The sequence below is a fragment of the Vanessa tameamea genome, chromosome 17 (assembly GCF_037043105.1).
Source record: "Vanessa tameamea isolate UH-Manoa-2023 chromosome 17, ilVanTame1 primary haplotype, whole genome shotgun sequence".
NCBI classification, from domain to species: Eukaryota; Metazoa; Arthropoda; class Insecta; order Lepidoptera; family Nymphalidae; genus Vanessa; species Vanessa tameamea.
The window spans coordinates 8437734-8456674 of record NC_087325.1 but is presented as its reverse complement, the minus strand read 5'-3'; the positions used below and the strand labels follow the sequence as shown (position 1 = coordinate 8456674).

Genomic DNA, 18941 nt, shown 5'->3' with positions numbered 1-18941 from the left:
GTGGGTGTCATGATAAGTAAGTTTATAAGTGTACAGCCTAAAATATAAGTTTTATGCTTCTAGTTCTAAAAATGACAATACTTTCAACAACTTACAACCTTTCAACCCCCTTTTCAACACTTCACAGCATTTTTTTCCAAATAAAAAGGCCTATGTCCTTTCTCAGGCTCTAGACTATATGTGTACCAAATTTCATTTAAATTGGTCCAGTAGTTTTGGCGTGAAAGCGAGACAGACAGACAGATTGACAGAGTTACTTTTTCGCATTTATAATATTAGTATAGTATGGAAGTATGGATTTGCAAACATATTTTCTGAGGTGTGTTTTCTGAATCATTTTAACGAAATGCAGAGACACGATTTTATTCAACTTTAACCTGCAAACCTAATTACGAACTAAAAAGAAACCAACTAAAAATAAATGAAACCTAAAAATAACTATTCAATTGAAACTAACCTACCTAATAAAGGGCGAGTCGGACTCGTGGACCGAGGGTTCCATATACATATTTATAGGTATGTAAATAGCTCATAGACCTACCAAAAGGGAACGATGCTTGAAGATATTTCCCTTTTTTTCAAGTATTTTAAATTTTCCAATGTAAGCAGAGCCCTGCTCCTAAGCAAAATGTACGCAGGGTGGGATAAATTTATATTCGTTTGTTTTATAAACAAATAAAAAAATCATGATTTTCAGTTTTTTTTAGTTTATTGTGCTATAATAACTATCTTCATGCCAAATTTCAAGATTCTAGGACTACGGACTTTCAAGAAAAAAATACAATTCCCGTTTATTCCCTATCTCCTGGGAATTCCGAAATATCCTAAAAATAGTTTTTAGTTGTTGTTATAACCTACTTGCACGCTAAATTTGAAATCTCTAATAATTATAGTTACGGAGATAGAGCTACTTTGGTTCCAAAATATAAATCCTATTTATTCCCTATCCCGTGGGAATTTTAAAAAATCCCTTCTTAGTGCACCTATACGATACTCAAGGTATATGTGTGCCAAATTTCAAGTCTCTAGGTCCAGTAGTTTAGGCTGTGCGTTGTCTGTCAGTCACTTAGTCACTCAATCACTCAGTAACGGAAGAGTTTTATATATATTGATAAGGTAAGTTAAGTATTATACAGTATGTGTCAATTTTAGCTTCCTGTAATTCTTCTCGATAAAAACTTTGATAATGCGAATGCAATCTCACTCTCCTCGGGGTATAAATGACGTAATCAGTATCCAATGCCGCACACCCCTCGAATTTTTATGTTTATTTAAATAGCTTATGATATCGTCTAAAATATTGGACCGAATTCGAAAATAGTGAAGATATTTTTATAGAAATGTTAAAATGAATACGTTAACTTTGATACCGAATATAACTGAAAAATAAATTTAACTAAAGTGACCCTTTTTACCTATTATTTTGGAACATTTAAATTGTTAATGTTTGCCTATAATAGATAGCATTAAGCATTAAAATAAGCATACGATTCATAGTGACTTTGTTATAATTTTTTTTTCATATTATCTACATTAATATTATGAAAGCAAACATAACTCTGTATGTATGTATTTTACGCTTTCAGGACTAAACCACTAAAAGAATTTAAAGAAATTTGTATGAAGCAAGCTTAAAACCCAAAGAAGGACTACTTTTTATACCAAAAATAAATATATATATTACTCCCTCCTCCAAAATGCGAGTGAAAACTATTCCCATTAAATAACGAGTCCCATTTAATATTCCCAGATAAATTATACAACAACCAGTCTCAACATCCAATGTGTAGTATAGAAGAAATTAACAAGCTGCAAAAATCTATTCTATGATGCATCATAATATGTACTAATATTATAAATACGAATGTAAGTCTGTTTGCCTGTCTGTCTGTTACGTTTTCACGGTTAAATCTCTGAATTGATTATGATGAAATTTGTGCATGACTAGTAGAACCTTAAGACGCACATAATTTATTTTTTCGCCTTTTGTAGGCGATGTTGAAGACAAGTCTTGTATAATAAATAAGGCGATGCCGCGGGTTCAACTAGTCCAATCTATAATATGGATATTAAAGAAATATTTCGAAAAATGATTGGAAAAAAGTAATATTCTATATGTTGCAAAAGCAAATCTCTAATATGTGGCTCTTCTTAGTAGAAACGGAATTTAAAAATAAATTTAATAAATCCTCATATTCCGACGGAACACTCGTGTTATTTTCATAACACTTCGTGTATATTATGTATTACTGTAGTTTTCAATAGATTAGAAGCAATGTGCTAAGTCACTGCAATTTTTATAATTGCTTTCAAATTATAGATAGTGATATTGTCATTATAATAACTTGTAAGAAATATATATAAACAACGTTAAAAACTATTCAGTATCTACTGAAGACCTCGAGACTCACCATTATGAAGGCTTTGACTACAGCTGTCCTTTTATTCTTCGTGTTAATGGCTTTCACTGTTGAGGCTGGTAAGCAAATTTTTCATTTATAAAGCTCTACCTATATTACACAAACCATAAACCGTCTACTCCCGTTTGACCTTCTCAAGGGGCAGGGCCGGATTTACCATATGGCTTTTTGGTCTTCAGTCCAGGGTCCAATGGATACAAGGGGCCCCAGCATCCATTAACTTTATTAAATTAAACATATCGTATGGTTTAACAGCCCTGTGAGTACTGCAATTAATCAAACCCATTCAATTAATTTAATTAAAGTCTACGTTCATATATGTATGTCTTCGGTGGGCCTAAGTAGTGTTAGCCCAGGGCCCCCTAAACTTACGATCCGGCTCAGTCAAGGAGTGAATTCAAGAGTAGCCAATGTCCTTCCCCAGGACTCAAACTATCTCTGTACCAAATTTCATATAAATCGGTTCAGCGATTTAAGTGTGAAAATATAATAGATTTACTTTTGGATTTATACTCATAATATTAGTATAGATTTTAATTTGATTAAAAACAAACATTTGTGTTTTCGAATTTACAAATATACTTTTAAAGAAATATATTTGTTTCTCTGATAAATCCTGGTACACATTATAATATCTGTAACCTGCTATTCATTATAACATGATTTTTATTTTAGTAAATTATGTGTTCGTTGATTCGGTGTTGAATTTTTTTTTTAATTTAATTGGAATCTTTTACATTTCCGGCCTGTTTTCGTCCATAGAATCTATATTCCAATCGGCGGTAGCTTAACGTTTAGCAATAAGTCAAACGACACTTTATGAGATCTCGAAAATTTACGTGTTTATAAGACTCTTCTTCAATAAAATTATTATCTGTTTAGAAGATTATTCGATGTTTTCAGTTCCTTGTGCATATTTAGTCATAAATCATGATGCAAATGATTAGAATGGTATATTTTTCAATATATATTTATAATTGAATAAAAGTATGTCATGGTATGTTATGCGGAGGAATGACAATCATTTTTAACCATGTTCAAGGTCTTGAGCATAGACGTGGATGGATGTAGAGGTAGGGGATTGTGACAAGACGATATAGCTAGACCCGAAATAAAATTTGGATAAGAGGAGGATGATGATGATTATAGTTGAATAAAAACTTTTTCATAATATTAGTGGCCGATTTTGTCCAACCCGTCAGGGTAGATCCCTTATCAGATATTCTACCGGCAAACAGTAATATTTACTATTAGTATATTGTATTCCGGGTGAATATAACTACAGATCCAAAGAAAAACGTCTATATATATTTTTTACTATATATTTATAGTCGAATAAAAACTTTTATAAAAAGTCTTTAGGTAGATTTTTATAAATTTGATCTAACATTTTCGCTTAATTTATTTTGAATTTGAAGGAAAATATTGTATTGAAGAAAAGTATCTGCATCCGATACATGGTAATCTGTCCCGTGAGTAATATAAACATAAATATAATAGATAAACATAGAGCTGCGTTTGAGAATAATCCCCAAACATTCCTCTAAAGGGGAGATTTAGAGGCCTTAGTCCAACTGTTGTGAATTTAAAAACTTTTATTCTTTTTACTTTACTTATTTTTTTGGCAATGAAATGAATATTGAAAACTATGTTGTAGGGAAAATTACGATCGTTTTATTACGTAATAGTAGTTTAAAGTACATATTGAATACTTCCAGATGCTGGAAGTTTCAATTTATCAGGGTCTTTTGATCCTGGTTTTACGATCGGACGCGGTAAGATATTTCCTTAAGTCACTTTTATTTTAATTTAGTTACAGTTCTTTTTCGAATTTGTCTTTTGGCACATTTTTGTCTTAAATCACTTTGTTTAATTTGGTTAATTCAGTCCTTTTTCGAATTGGTCTGTTGGCACCTTTTTTTCTTAAGTCACTTTTAGTTTAATTTGATTAATTCAGTTTTTTTTTGTGATATAATATAGCTATTCTAAAGTAGTTTGTTTTTTGAAGATTTATTAGACTACAATATAATATACTTATATTTTATCAGGATCAAATAAAAAATATTACGCCGTTCTAAATACAGTTTAGTATGAAGATACGTTTAAAAATGCTATACATATATCTTCGAAAGTGTAACAGCCTGTAAATGTTCCACAATATACAAGACGAAGCCACATCTCCTCTTAAGGTGACTGCAAGATGGCTCAGCTTATTCCAATATTCTGCTTCTCTCTCCAAAGTTGGTGGTGCATGTTGGCGATGTAAGGAATGGTTAATATTTCTAACGTCGTCAATGTCAACGGCGATGGTGAGCTCCTATAGATAGGCCAATTGACTACCTATAGCATCATGTATTTAGTATTAAACGAGATTATATATAATTTACATATCTATAGAAAAATAAGGAAAGACAAAATGACTTAGTACCTTTTTCTCTCTTGTTTCTCGAACGTTTTACTTTTATTGTTTAGCAGCTAGGGTAGACCGAGGCGAATCGGATCACAGGGCGAATCGGATCTAAATAAGAAATTTGTTGATAATTCAAATATCGCATTTACATAGAACGCATTCAACCGTCGTTTTTCGTCTCTCCTCTCACCCCGCACCTCCCGACATAATCAGTATTTCGATCGCGCTTGTGAATCATTGTCGAAGCCGCTCGTCAGCGACTCGGTCGTTTGTGTATGTCGCAATTTTGGCGCTAATCTAAGGTACGTACTTACAATTTATTTGTGTCATATTACGTATTTGTGTTAAAACTCAACTGCTTAAGGTTTATCTTGTTAAGCAAGGTGTCTATATTAGAGAATCAATTCGCTTTTAAGTATGATCTTAGATGTTAACGTCTAAAATATTTATTTCAAAAGTCTTGATTATGGGGCTAATCGGATCATATCGTCAGGGGCGAATTGGATCACACTTTTAAACTGACTTATTAAATGTTTAAGGTTATTGATTCATATTTATTTAATTGTATGTAGATGGTTCGCACGTACAAAAGAAAGACTAATACCGGAGAATGGTCACAAGAAAAAATGAAAGAGGCAGTAAGTAAAGTCCAGAATAAAGAACTTTACGTAAGGCTGCTGAGATTTTTGCAGTACCGTTAACGAGCTTACAGAGAAGAGCTGCTTTATCCAGGGATATTATTAAGCGTCGAGGTGGACAGCCAGCTTTAGATGAGAACGCAGAAAAGAAGTTAGCTGACCGGCTATTGCACTTGGCAAGTCGTGGCTTCGGAATTACACCCAAAGCAGTGCGTTTGAATTTGCAGAACGTCAAAACATTAAACACAAATTTGACAGAAGTGCCAGAATGGCTAGCCAGGACTGGTTTCATCGCTTCATGCAAAGGAACAAAAAATGGTATGCAACCTGGTACTTAAGTGGCCATGACAGAAAAGGGTTGGGTTACCGAAGAAACTTTTAAGTTGTGGCTGCAACATTTCAATCGCTACCGGACCCCAGGAAAAGTAATTCTAATTTTGGATGGACACGCGTCTCACACCACGCGGGGACATGGACCACATATATGTGAATTATGTGCCGATACTTAAAATTGATCTCATTATTAATTTTTTACTCATTCCAAACCTATAGTGTTAAAAAATTTAAATTTTATTTTTAATTTTGTGTACGATCCGATTCACCCCGAAAATTGGGGCGATTCGGATATTTTTGTTTTTTTTTGTTTTTAATAGCTAATTAAGAAAATATATGTATGATTGAAGTTTTCAAATGTTTATTCCATAGCTGATTGTTACTTCTTACGTTTTTATCAATAAAAATAACATTATATAACACTTTAGTATGATTTGCTCAACCTCAAAGAAAAAGTGATCCGATTCGCCTCGGTCTACCCTACAGCTTAGTGTCAAAAATGAAATCGAGAAAAAAATAGAACAAGAATTATTCTTATTCATACACGTTTTCCTAAATTTTCAATAAATATTATGGTTTCCGGAATGAAGATTTGGTATAAATATAAATATTCGAAGCTCACTGAGGTCAAAATATTTTATCGGGTATCAAAACGTTATTCGCAATTACTGGCAGCGGGTCCCAGGTTGGTCCTGAGTAACGATCCGGACGCAAACAGGATCCGATAAGGAGTATCTAAATGTCTTACAGTCTGTTGGACTTGTCATTTCAAATCTTTAATTTAGTAAAATGCCACCTTGAATAATGTTTCAGACGAACACAGCCGGCGTTTACATTAATTTCATGTTTTACAATATTTTGACTTATAATATAACATTGGCGGCCAAGCTTTGTGCAAATCTATCTGAGTAGGTTCCACCCATTTATCAGATATTCCGACAAATATCAATACTCAGTATTAGTATATTGTATTCCAGTTTGAACGTTGAGTGATCCAATGTAACTGCAGACAAATAGCATATCGTCTTATTTTCCAAGGTTGGTAGTAATACGTTAGTGATGTAAATGTTGGTTAATATTTCTTATATAGGTAGTGATGACCACTTAACTTATATAGCTAATATACATATATATATATATATATATATATTAAAACGAAACAGAACAGTACTAAGTATTACTGTTTGATGGTAGAATAATATGACTTGACAAAGGAACTGCATACAAGCTGATGAATTTTGATCCAATGGCTGTTAAATATTATGATGAAAGATGAAATGGCTACTACATAAATATAATATTTTTATTAATGTTTGCCACTAGAAGGACAATTTATGACATTAAAGTGGAAATACACTCGAATACTCCAAGTAACGTGTACATATTCGTATTAAGAGTGCTACATCGTAATATATCAAAAAGACCGCTTCAATATTGACTATTAAACATCTCTGTATTTATGACGTACATTGCTAAAGCACCAGATAAATTGCTTCAATAACATTTCATATCATGTTGCAGCACGTTATATTAGAAAATTAAAGTTTAAATGTAAATTAGCTTTTGGTAACAATAACACCGTTAATATTTTACCTGCAATGGCACATCTGATTAAGTATCACCCAATTATCATATATTCTATCAACTAATACACCAAGTACTGTAAAGGCCGGTAACGCACCTGCAAACGCCCCGGTAGATGTCCATGGGCGGTGGTAATCACTTTCCATCAGGTGAGCCAGCTGCTCGTTTGCCCCTATAACATAAAAAAATATATGGTTGTGTTCCAGTTCGAGTGGCATTGTAACAAGGGATGGTAACATTATAACTTCTACAGTATCAATGTCTATAGGCAGTAGTGACTGTCCATGGTCACTGCCCATAGACAAAGGCGCTGTAAGAAATATTAACCATTCCTTACATCACCTATGCGCCACCAACCTTGGGAACTAAGATGTTATGTCCCTTGTGCCTGTGATTACATTGGCTCACTCACCCTTCCAACCAGAACACAACAATATATAATATACAATATTTAATATAATAAATACAGAGTACTGTTATTTGCCGGTAGAATATCTGATGAGTGGGTTGTACCTACCCAGACGGGCTTGCACAAAGCCCTACCACCAAGAACAGTTAAAGGAATAAATAACTTTAAAACAAACTCTTCAAATTTAGTATAGGTTAATTCGAGAATTTCACAAAATATAATAGTTATTTAATTGTAATGCAAAACGGAGTACCTCAGTCAAATTTCTGAGTCTAATTAGAAATGTCAATGATCCAGTGTAGTTACAGGATCAAAGGATAAAAGTTCTGGGACTCGGTGGCATATTATATCGCAGAAGTTTTTTTTTAGTCCTTGAAATGTTTTTGATTATTCCTAAAAAATTTAGTTTTTCATTGCTTATAATTTTTTTATTGAATCTAACAATTTTCTTAAGGTAGTAATTGTCGATTCCAAAGGAATTATACTGACAGATCGCATTATGCGATAATATTACAACGGTTCAGAAAATATACTTACGATTTATTGGAAAGTGGATAGCGCTAATCCGTTTCTGGTCTAATGCAATATACAGCATAAAAATCATCAAATCAAGTATAAAAAGTTTTGATATAGCCTCTGAAAATCAATTACGGATCGTCGTTTTATAAGATATATTAAACTGAAATCTAATACCGGTTCGGAATGTCGATTCTTCAGAGAAGAACCAGCATGGAAGCCAGAAGAGTAATTACTCTTCTGTATCTATCATATACGTACATATGAATAATCATATGACATTAGTATACTTATCTTATTTTTCAAGGTCGTCATAACCGAAAATCCAAATCCCAAGCACGCAGTGACGAAGGAGAGGAAGATGCGGCTGCTGATTTCCCAAAACCTCAAGATATTCACAACTTCGATGTACCTGAGGTGTTTACCCAGACAGGAGAAGCGGGTGATAACAGTGAAAATGATGACGTAAGTGTTGCGATTTTTTTACCGATTTCGAAATTCAAAAATGGCGTCAATAGCTCAACGGTATACTGCCTAGTAATGTTGGGGCTTCAAAGTTCGATTTAATTATTGACGCTATTTTACGCTAATTTAAAAAATATATATATTTATATGTAAAAAAAATTGAAAAGATGTTACATATTATCTATATTATATTGTTATATATCTTAAAATATCGTAGAAAGCCTATCTAAATTCAATTTAAAATTTTACATAAAGTATTTTTTTAATTTCCGATTAACATCTATAGTAGTAGTAGACTAGCCAGTAATGTTTTACATATGAACATGAGAACACATTCAATGATTTGAATGATATAAACCTATTTAATTCAATTATAATATTGAGCAAACAGCTCAAAAAATGTTCATCGCTGGCGTAAAATGATAAACTTTAACTCTAAAAAAATAAATAGATATATCATATATTTTCAAATATAGAAACTATTTCACGTCAAACTTTTTGGTTACTGTATTAATAATAATATCATATTACATTGTATAGATGAAAAGTTACCGTCATATCAAGATTCTATACAATATCTACTAATGATAATTTTAACGTGATGTTGTGAGAGCTATTTATTAAACTGCATATGCGGAATTAAAAAGATGATCATTGTAATTCATTGTAATATTGATTTTTTTTCTTGGTTGATCTTTGATATACCAATGGATATTTTAATATAAATGAATGGATTTATTTTTTTCATATAATATTACAAATGTAAGTCTTTCAGCTAGGTGCCTGAAAAAGGGTATATCTTGCAAATTACCAGGCTTCCAACCCTCAATTGTTACAATATTATTTGCACGATCGTATAAAATAGGAATTATTGAGCTCCTCCGGGAGGTTTTATCAGCATTAAGCATAACTACTGCGCCCCCGTGGCTCGTTGTGAGTCTATCCTTTTAAAATAACTGGGCTATTTAATAACCAGTCTTGAATTCAGATAGGAAAAAATCATATTATTATTTAGAAAGGATTTCCGATAAAGTTTTCTGTATGATATAATATCAAATGCACTAAGATTTATAGTTATTAGTATTACTAAAATTTGGATTAGTACGATGATGCCTAGAAATAAAATCATGCGGACACGTCTAAAATAACGTCAATCAAAACAATGGAAAAGCTGCATTAAAGACACGGAAAACACTTCTGTGTAAAAGTGATTATTTGAGAAAAATGTTTTAATAATAAATTTATTTTATTTTAGCAACCGACCCGCCACCGTGGAGGCTCTCATCGCCGCGCCCACAAACATTAAATAAAAGTAATGATTTATTCCAATGTACTATGATTTATTTTAAATAAACAGCGCCGAATCATGTTTAAGTTTTTTTATCTCATCAATTAACCCTGTAGTCAAATCAAATCAAATGAAAATATCCTTTATTCAAGTAGGATCTTATGAGCACAATAGAACCATCGTTTGACAAGATTAGTACGGTAAGTATTGCTCCGAAAATATATTTTACTGATAAGGTACGGGAAAAATCACAGTGGTTACTCCTTTCTGACAATTAGTTACATAAATCGCATTACTTTTAGAAATATGAAGCTTATTAAAGTTAAATTATAAAAATTCAAACCTAACCTAACCGAAATATCATAAACCATCGAAATTTTTGACGTTTTATTTTGAGTTAAATCACCGTTCACAATAATTCGGCAGTACAATCTCGTTAGATAGATTACAATCTAACGGTATTTACAATTCTACGGTGATATACAAGGATATAATTAACTAAGATGGGAGGATATATTGAAGCTCAATTTGTCCTATTTAGATACTAGTTAATATCTAAACTTGAGAACAATAGATCACCGTAAGCACGTGAAGAGCACGCATCGCTGGAAACTCATCAAGTTCATCATAATCTCCCATTCTATCACGCGTCGCATGAGAATTGCGTCGCACGTCTAGATCACGCAATTTGTTGCACGAGATATTGACACGGTAAGTTTAATATGAGCGGTTAAATACCTTGTACATAGTACTAAATAGGTAAATGATTAAAGGATGTTCTGTAATCGAGATTATTAAGTCAGTTTAAGAACCGGCGAATGAAAGCCATGAAGGGTTTCATTCGGCGGTTCTTATCAGGTCTGAGATATTTCTTACCAAACCGATGGTAGATTTTTGTTAATCAATAAGTAGGTGTTGGTGTCATAATGGCATGAATTGAGATTTGATGTTTGAGTATTTAAAATGAAAACGACATTTCGACTATTCGTGGTAGATTTTATTTTTGTATTTGCCAACTGATGATAATAACTCGTCACGGTTCACTAGTCGACCTTCAAGAAAGATCAGCAATACAAAGTCAATACAAATTGCAAACAATAGCTGGTAGGTAATACTGTTTGCAATAAATTTTGTTTTATCAAACTGCCAATGTATGTTAAGTAAATAAATAAATAAATATCGAAAAATGTTAATTTAGATTGATCTCAGTATATAGAAAGTATTTATTTGTGTGTCCAAGAATAAAATGTTTAAAAATTATAGTTTCAATAATGAGACAGTTATACGTTGTCACTTTTTACTTTATATAGATATTATCATAAGAATCTTCATTTATTTTTATTTGCTTGTCTCCAAGGAGATCGATTATTTAATATAAAATTTAGTTGTAGCTAACTAGACCTACTTCAAGATAAAAGCACATTGGAATAAGGATAATTCTGTACATACAATTTAGAAAAATATTAGTACATAGTTGTAGCCCGCGGCTTCGCTCTTGTTTTAGTCATTGATCGTCAGGTTTAAGGTATAAAAAAGTAACACATGTCCTTTCTTGGGGTTCAAGCTTGCTTCATACAAAATTTCATCAACATCAGTTCAGTGGTTTGGCTGTGAAAGAGAACTACGAGATAGAGTGGCATGTGGACCGCCTTAAAGTAGTTATATATAAAAATAAAAAACATTTTTAGGTGATTACATATATTTTTACATTGTGTTAATATTAAGACAGGAATACCAATGTCAGGATAATTTAATTTTACTCGAATATAAAGCAACAACAGTAGAATGATGACATCACTCTGCAGCAGTTGTAGCTTCAGTAGTTGTTGTACTTATTTTGGGAGTAGTTGCTGATGTCGTTGTATTGGTTGTAGTAGTTGGAGTGGTGGTACTTGAAGTTGTACTTGAGGTTGAATATTGTAGGCACGATGGATCGAATCCTTTGCATAATAAGCATATTATCTGAGGGCAAAATAAAGTTTAATTATTCATATTTTTAGTAAGTCTTATTTGCAAAAAACTAATATGCTTCATGTTAGAAGTGAGAATGTAACTTAACGAGACAGAATTTAATCTGGTACTCACAGTTTGCTAGACAGACCATGGAACATTGAGCTATTGACTCTTGAAACAAGCGAAACATATAGATTTTTTAATTCTATATTTCATTGAACTAATGTCAAATCAAGACTTTAAACATCGAGTTTTATCTTAAACTAAATATATTTGAATTTAAAAGAGTAAGAAGGAAGAAGGAATAATAAGAACCCTTTTAAACATTAGCATTAATTTTCAACGCCTTTTAGTCTACAGTTTTTTTTATGTGTCCTGTACAAATAAAACGTGTGAAGTAAAACATTAACGATCTTTTGGAAAGGACGCGAGGGTTCACTAAAATGTCGTAAAAGAAGAGTTACAAATCTCGCGGGCCTGAAAGTAATGGCATTGTGACTTCAAACTCCTGCACTGAATGAGGCTTTTTTTGTTATTACTACTAGTTTATAGAATTATTTATTTATTTATATATACAAAAGATTAATTGACTTTTAGAATGAGATATGATTTGAATAATAAAATTTCACTAATCTAATTTTGAAATATTAAATGACGTGAACCCTACCTACTAAATCTAAGCCTATGTGAGACTATTACGGTAATAAGCTAGAATAAATCTTTGTTTAACAATATATCTATAATAATAATTTCATGCAGATCAGAAACCTACCACAATTATTTTAATAATATTTTAATTATGTTAAAAAATAATATTTAATATGTTATATGTTAAAAATTAATATTTTTTAGTAGCCAACATATACCCGCAAAATTCGTATAATCGAGATATTTCTATATTAAATCCATAAAATTCAATGACATAACAGTTCAACGGGTAGCCATATTTGAAGTTTACGCGTGATGTTATTGATATTTGATAATCACATCGATCATGAAAAAGTTATGTTATATGAAAATTAAATGACGGCTTATCATTTATTATATATATAATAATATTATATATTTGTTTAGTTTTATCACACACACAAATATACTTCTACATTAAACTTCTTGAGAAACATAAACGTAATTACCTTCCTACTTCTTGCGAAATATAACCGATCGGAGCACAATCTGGTGACGTTGAAAATTGGAAAGGCAATTTTGGTATCTGAAAGAAAATCAAATCAATCAATAGTCAAATATGAAAATCTTGAGTTTAAGGTTCTATATTGAATACTAGTTTCCGTAATTTCACTGGCGTGGGTGGGGGGACGCTGCAGGTGGGTAGATGAAAGTGTTCTATTCCAGACTATAATCTATCTCTGTGTCAAATTTCATACAGATTAGTTCGGCCGTTTTTACGCGATTGAGTACAAACATCTATCCAAACATTTATTGGTAAGATTTTTTTACTAAGATGTTATGTCCCTTGTGCCTGTAGTTACACTGGCTCACTCACCCTTCAAACCGGAACACAACAATACTGAGTGCTGCTGTTTGGCGGTAGAATATCTGATGAGTGGATGGTACCTACCCAGACGGGCTTGCACAAAGCCCTACCACCAAGTAAACCACCACCACTTGATGGTGATTATAAAAAAATGTCCCTTGCGCCTGTAATTACACGAAATTATTGAGCAGAACATATCCAGATCAGTTTGCACAAATAAATTAACTATAATGTCCAATATATTTTATATGGACAGTGTCAATGACATAAAACATTTTTACTTCTATATTGTATAAAGTTATAAGAGTTCCTCCACCAACACCAACACTGTATTCATTAAAATTGAAGTGATGCTCTGTGTAATTACGCGGAGCCAGAGTTCATGAGTAAAAATATCTTTTTCGTTCATATGGGACGAGTGTAATTAGAACTATAAACATTAATAATGTTAAATTAAGTAAAATACAAAGAAAATCTCGTTTATCTTACATATCACTACAATGTGATATTTTTACTGAAATTTAAATAAAAATATTAATGTTAAGTAAAAGCCTATGAATGATACACAGCTGGAAAAGTGCTTCCCCTCTTGTAATTGTAATCCAATGACATTTTGCTGACTAAGGTACAACTCTACTGCTAATAAAAACCTCTTCAAGGAAAAAGTGAGGTTTGAATATTCTAAACTCCCTCATGACATTAGACATATCTTCGTTAAGCGCTCGGGTAACTGGGGTCAGTTGGGTTATCTGTGTCTAATAAAATCCCTTTGGCCGTCCTCGACACAGATTTGGAAAGCGTTCATTTATGTAAATATATGTATATATAAAAAATAATAAGTATATAACAAAATATAATAATTACCTTTGCTTGATTCAGTTCCAGATATTATAGAGATTAATAATAAACAAAACACAATAGAAAATTTGCGCAGATACGCCATGTTGTTCTAGCTGAGAATTTGCAATAATGAAAAAAAAAGCTATCAAGCTGTCCCTATATTTACTAAAACAGGATTGCGCTAGACATATATGGATACGACAATAGAATTACGTCACGTCGGAAATTAAATAGAAAATATATTCGCTGCCTAAAACATTTACGCGTTGATTATTTTGGTAAATTAATTTAGAGACTTGATTGAAAAATAAATTTGAAACTCTATATTTAGAATATGGTTAAAATGGTAGTAAAACAATTTTTATCATGAGTCCAAACATTCCCATTAAAGTATTTTATAGTATTATAGTATTAATGAATTATTGAAGAAATACAAGTAGAACTCGTATTATAAATCTAAAAATTTATCAATATATATAAAAACCAATAATTAAATTAAAACAATCACGTCTGTCTTAAAATTAAAATACCATTAAAAAAAAACCTTTACGTATAACTTCATATCTCAAATCAATCAAATCAAATTCCTTTCTTCAATATGGAAGCATCACACCCATTTAATGTACAATTCTGTTCTAAAAATAAAATACCTTGACCTGAGTCTTCTCAGAACACAGATCAGCGAAAGAAACTCAGCGGGATTCGTGGCAGGGCTTTGTGCAAACCCTTCTTGTTAGGTACCACCTATTCAACACATATTCTAACGAAAGTATATTTATTTGTCGATGATGTACAATACGGGATTTGATTTGACTACGAGCCGCAAGTATTATCAGTGTCACAAAACGTTTCGACGGAGTGTAGAGCGGTCGGTCGGCTAGCATCGTACAAACAACACTTACGAATCATTGTATATTATTTGTTACTCGTACCACCTGATGGTGAGGACATCCACTTAGATCGAGCACTTCATCTGTCATATATAAAATTAGTCCATTTCTTTAATAAACAATAATAAAATTAGTCAAATCCCTACTATTGCTGCCTAGAAATGTAAGAGTTGTAGGGTAATATATTAATTGTAAAAAGTCTTCGTAGTCGTTATCTCTCAAGTTTTTACGAGTGCAGTAAAAGTGATAAAGCAATTGTCAATGCGTGAAGCGGATATAGAATAGCAAGTCTACTTTAAAGAGCTTTTAAATGAGGAATCTTTAAGCATTGTCTTTAACGCACGCACACATACCAACAGCCACGTACGTCATACACACCTTCTGTCATATTTCTAAATAATTTTTAAACGCTCAAATGTTGTAATAGGGTTACTTGTGTGCGGTTATAAAAATGTGGAGTATTTTTGTTTGTTTTAAATGAACAGATAGTCTATTGCATGTTTATTATTTTGAAATTTCATTCAAAGTAACAGAATGCTATGGAAATCTCGAAGTCGCTTTATAATGACTGATGCATACATTTCTCGACGTTAGCTTGGAAGGAAAATTACTAACGCAATCGTACGTCGCTATAATTTAGTTGGTATTTTACTATTTTTACATTCGTTCGACAATGAACTAACTTTAATTCATAGTCAATTTTTTCCAAGCATTAAGAATAAATATAAATACTTAGATATTTAAGAGTTACAACAATGTTTGGCAAAGTGTAGGAAATAATAGTCAGAAGCAAATAAGTCGGTTGCTCAATGAAGTGTCACGATTCTCTTTATTTACAACGCTGTAAATATTTTATGAAAAAAGAAAGCCATTCCACAAGGGGTTCTGTAACGTTTTATATTTTACGAGCTAGAATTTATCTTTTACTAAGTAAGTCATTTACATTATAATAGTAATTGTACCTTATATCATATTAATGTCTATCACATTAAGTAATATCACACAAATAATTATAGTAGTCAATTCTTTTAGAGATTGGCGATATGCATCGCCAATACGCCACCAACCTTGGAAATTGGGATGTTATGTCACTGTTGTATACAGCTGTAGTTACACAGATTATCTTAGAGAAGAATATATGGTTTGAGGTATGGAGGTTATTTTACATTGATCTTTTGTTAGAGGATACATATATTATATAACATATTTTTAATCGACTTCTGCAAGTTTTTTCAACATCATTCATCACTGCGTACGAGATGAATAATAAACGCAAATCAAGTCCCAATTTGATTCAATATTCTAACAACGGGGCCGTTTCGGTTTTTAATTAAATAAAAAGCAATTAAATTAATTGAAAGCAACCTCGATATCAATCACAATCCGAATTGTAAGTACAATCGAAACGTTAATTAAATTATTATTATTATCATTTGTATATATTGTAATATAATTTAAAATAATTACATTGAACTAACTAGAGCGTATATAATGTATAATAATTATGTATATTTTCATCACAAAGACGAGACATTATTTGTAGTTTCGTGAGTATTCTCATTAGCCTGCATTTAATATTATTGCATGTAATAAACAAAGCATTCTTGACAAGATAACAACTATTATACTAGTTTATTCTCATGGTACTGTCTTGCTTCTTATAAATCTCCTCAATGATTTTTAAGTGATTGTATTGTGTTTACGCTCTCGATGGTAAAGGAGAGCATGCACCCTCGTGCATTGTAGCAGCCGGAAATAAACTCCTTATGAGGACAGGAGGGCTTTGACCATACGTGAGCTAATTACAAGCAATGGTTCCTTTTTTTAATCAAAGTTGCTTAATTACTAGTCATGGTTTATAATAATCAAATAATTGTTGTTGTTGTTATAAAACTTATCTAAATATCATGTAAAAGTTTATTTACACCGGTAATGTATTACAGAAATATTGCTATAAAATGAAATACAAAAATGAGTAAATAGTAAATACACATACACTATTTATTTAGAACTAAATTATATGTTGTCGGCAACATGTTATTTATATTACTATTATTCTAAGAATCTCTGTTGTTACCAAAGTTCGCAGTAAAGAATTTGTGTTCGAATTTTGAATTTTAAATTGTCTCCACCGGTGACAGAGGTAGTTCATTTTTCGCCTAGAGAATCGGAATTGCGATTCACGCGCTATGGCCATGGTGACCACGCTTTCGGTATTTCTATAGGAGCTATTTTTAATTTGGGTCTTAGTTAAACCCTTAACATAAATAATCGCGTATAAATAATTTTGTACATGATTGGAATTGGCATGTTAAAAAAATTTACTAACGTTTGTTCAAACAGTTGGTTTTTGTTTACCAAAATAAATATTCAATTTCAAACCTTCGAAAAACAAGAGAAAAGGTAAAACTTTCTTTTGGTAATGTAACTCATTAATAGTACCTAGTGATTTGGTTGGAATTCGCAAGGTAAACTGTATTAAGTCAAAGTCGAAAATTTATTGGCTGTATTTATGTAATCCAAACTCCAACTTGAAGTTTTCCGGCAAGTCCCGAACTTCTGGAAGACTGCTTTGGTGCATCTAGAAAATCCTTAAAAAAACAATCGCTCAGACACCTGCAATTATATGCCTATAACTATCACCTCCACCTTTTTCTCCAAGAATACTTATATGGATTCTATTATAAACGGCCAGTTCATGCCAAATTTGTGTATGACATCGAGTATTTGTTAAATAAATTCTCGGACTGGGGGTGTCTAAGCCTAGTCTAATTCAATCACAAAAAGACGCAATTTTGCACGTTAACCGCTATAAAGTCACCATTTGTCATATTTTCCCTATTTGCACAAAACGAACAATCTTTAGGTGGTATTACAATACTTTTTTATGGTGACTCTCGTCACTCTACATGCGAGGGCTGATGAGGTGAAACCCTGTTTATAGAGTACCATTCTGTGGTGTTACATGATCCCTCCGCATTTGACAATAAATCGCCGACCACACTACTGCAATAAACGTTGAAATTTTGGGATTTGTTCCAGGGGATAATACATCGATCAACAGAGTTATGGAACAGGATGCCTGTACTGACTATACAGTTAAGTTTTTGGAGTCGCTGAGTGCTTCTGGCCTGCCATAAGAGCTCATAAGATTAATTTGATAGTCGGCGTACCTATAAAAGACCTCCTTAGAAATTTAGGCACCAAAAAAAGTCCACGAAAGCTACGTGATAGAAGCAGAATTTTTACAGGGTGCGGTGCAGCTGATTCTTTATTTAAACACTGGATCCATTTTATTCCAAAATAAAAATTGTTAAGTTTTCAAAGAGTTCAATCTATAAATAAATACATGATAACTTTTTACCAAGAACATTATAAATTTAAAACATTCGCTTGTTATTCCCTAAATTTTTAAATTTCTACACCCATTTGTACTATAGTTTCTGGTTGTTTATTTGAATACTTAATTATAATCATATTCAAAGCGGTACACTATTAGAGCTGTTTCAATATCTCCGAGTGTAAAACAAGGCTATTATATTCTACTCGTTAAACAAAAGAATATATTCATTAAATCGGTTGTTACCTTTTTCTGCGGGTATGGATTTGAAGAAAACGGTTTTGTTATATAACTATTTAATTGTAGAAACCTAAATTTATAAATCTTACAATAAGTTTAGTTACAGCTTTTGTACTATAG

General features: G+C 32.0%; 1 protein-coding gene and 1 long non-coding RNA gene across 3 annotated transcripts; one reads left to right on the top strand and one right to left on the bottom strand.

The window, feature by feature from the left end:
- The first annotated feature begins 2360 nt into the window (after window positions 1-2360).
- Window positions 2361-10144, top strand: LOC135193746 (uncharacterized). Of its 2 annotated transcripts, XM_064217551.1 has the most exons (4): window positions 2378-2479; window positions 4139-4195; window positions 8618-8775; window positions 10031-10144. In XM_064217551.1, the coding sequence occupies exons 1-4, from the start codon at window positions 2416-2418 to the stop codon at window positions 10079-10081; spliced, it is 330 nt and encodes a 109-aa protein (XP_064073621.1). In that variant the 5' UTR covers window positions 2378-2415; the 3' UTR covers window positions 10082-10144. The 2 variants fall into 2 exon arrangements, with proteins under 2 accessions (XP_064073622.1, XP_064073621.1); XM_064217552.1 differs by lacking the exon at window positions 4139-4195 and having other exon boundaries at window positions 2361-2479.
- Window positions 10145-11783: 1639 nt separating this feature from the next.
- On the bottom strand, window positions 11784-14501 carry LOC113400442 (uncharacterized). Its single transcript, XR_010309399.1, has 3 exons — window positions 14376-14501; window positions 13153-13229; window positions 11784-12025 (listed from the first exon to the last, which is right to left on the bottom strand). It is a non-coding gene; the product is annotated as an uncharacterized LOC113400442 (long non-coding RNA).
- Window positions 14502-18941: the final 4440 nt, after the last annotated feature.

What these genes read in the sequence shown, in the direction of transcription:
- LOC135193746 (XM_064217551.1), top strand. Translation starts at nt 2,416, where the DNA reads ATGAAGGCTTTGACTACAGCTGTCCTTTTATTCTTCGTGTTAATGGCT. An exon ending in GGCTTTCACTGTTGAGGCTG is followed by an intron (nt 2,480 to 4,138) that starts GTAAGCAAATTT and finishes GAATACTTCCAG; the next exon opens with ATGCTGGAAGTTTCAATTTA. An exon ending in ATAACAGTGAAAATGATGAC is followed by an intron (nt 8,776 to 10,030) that starts GTAAGTGTTGCG and finishes ATTTTATTTTAG; the next exon opens with CAACCGACCCGCCACCGTGG.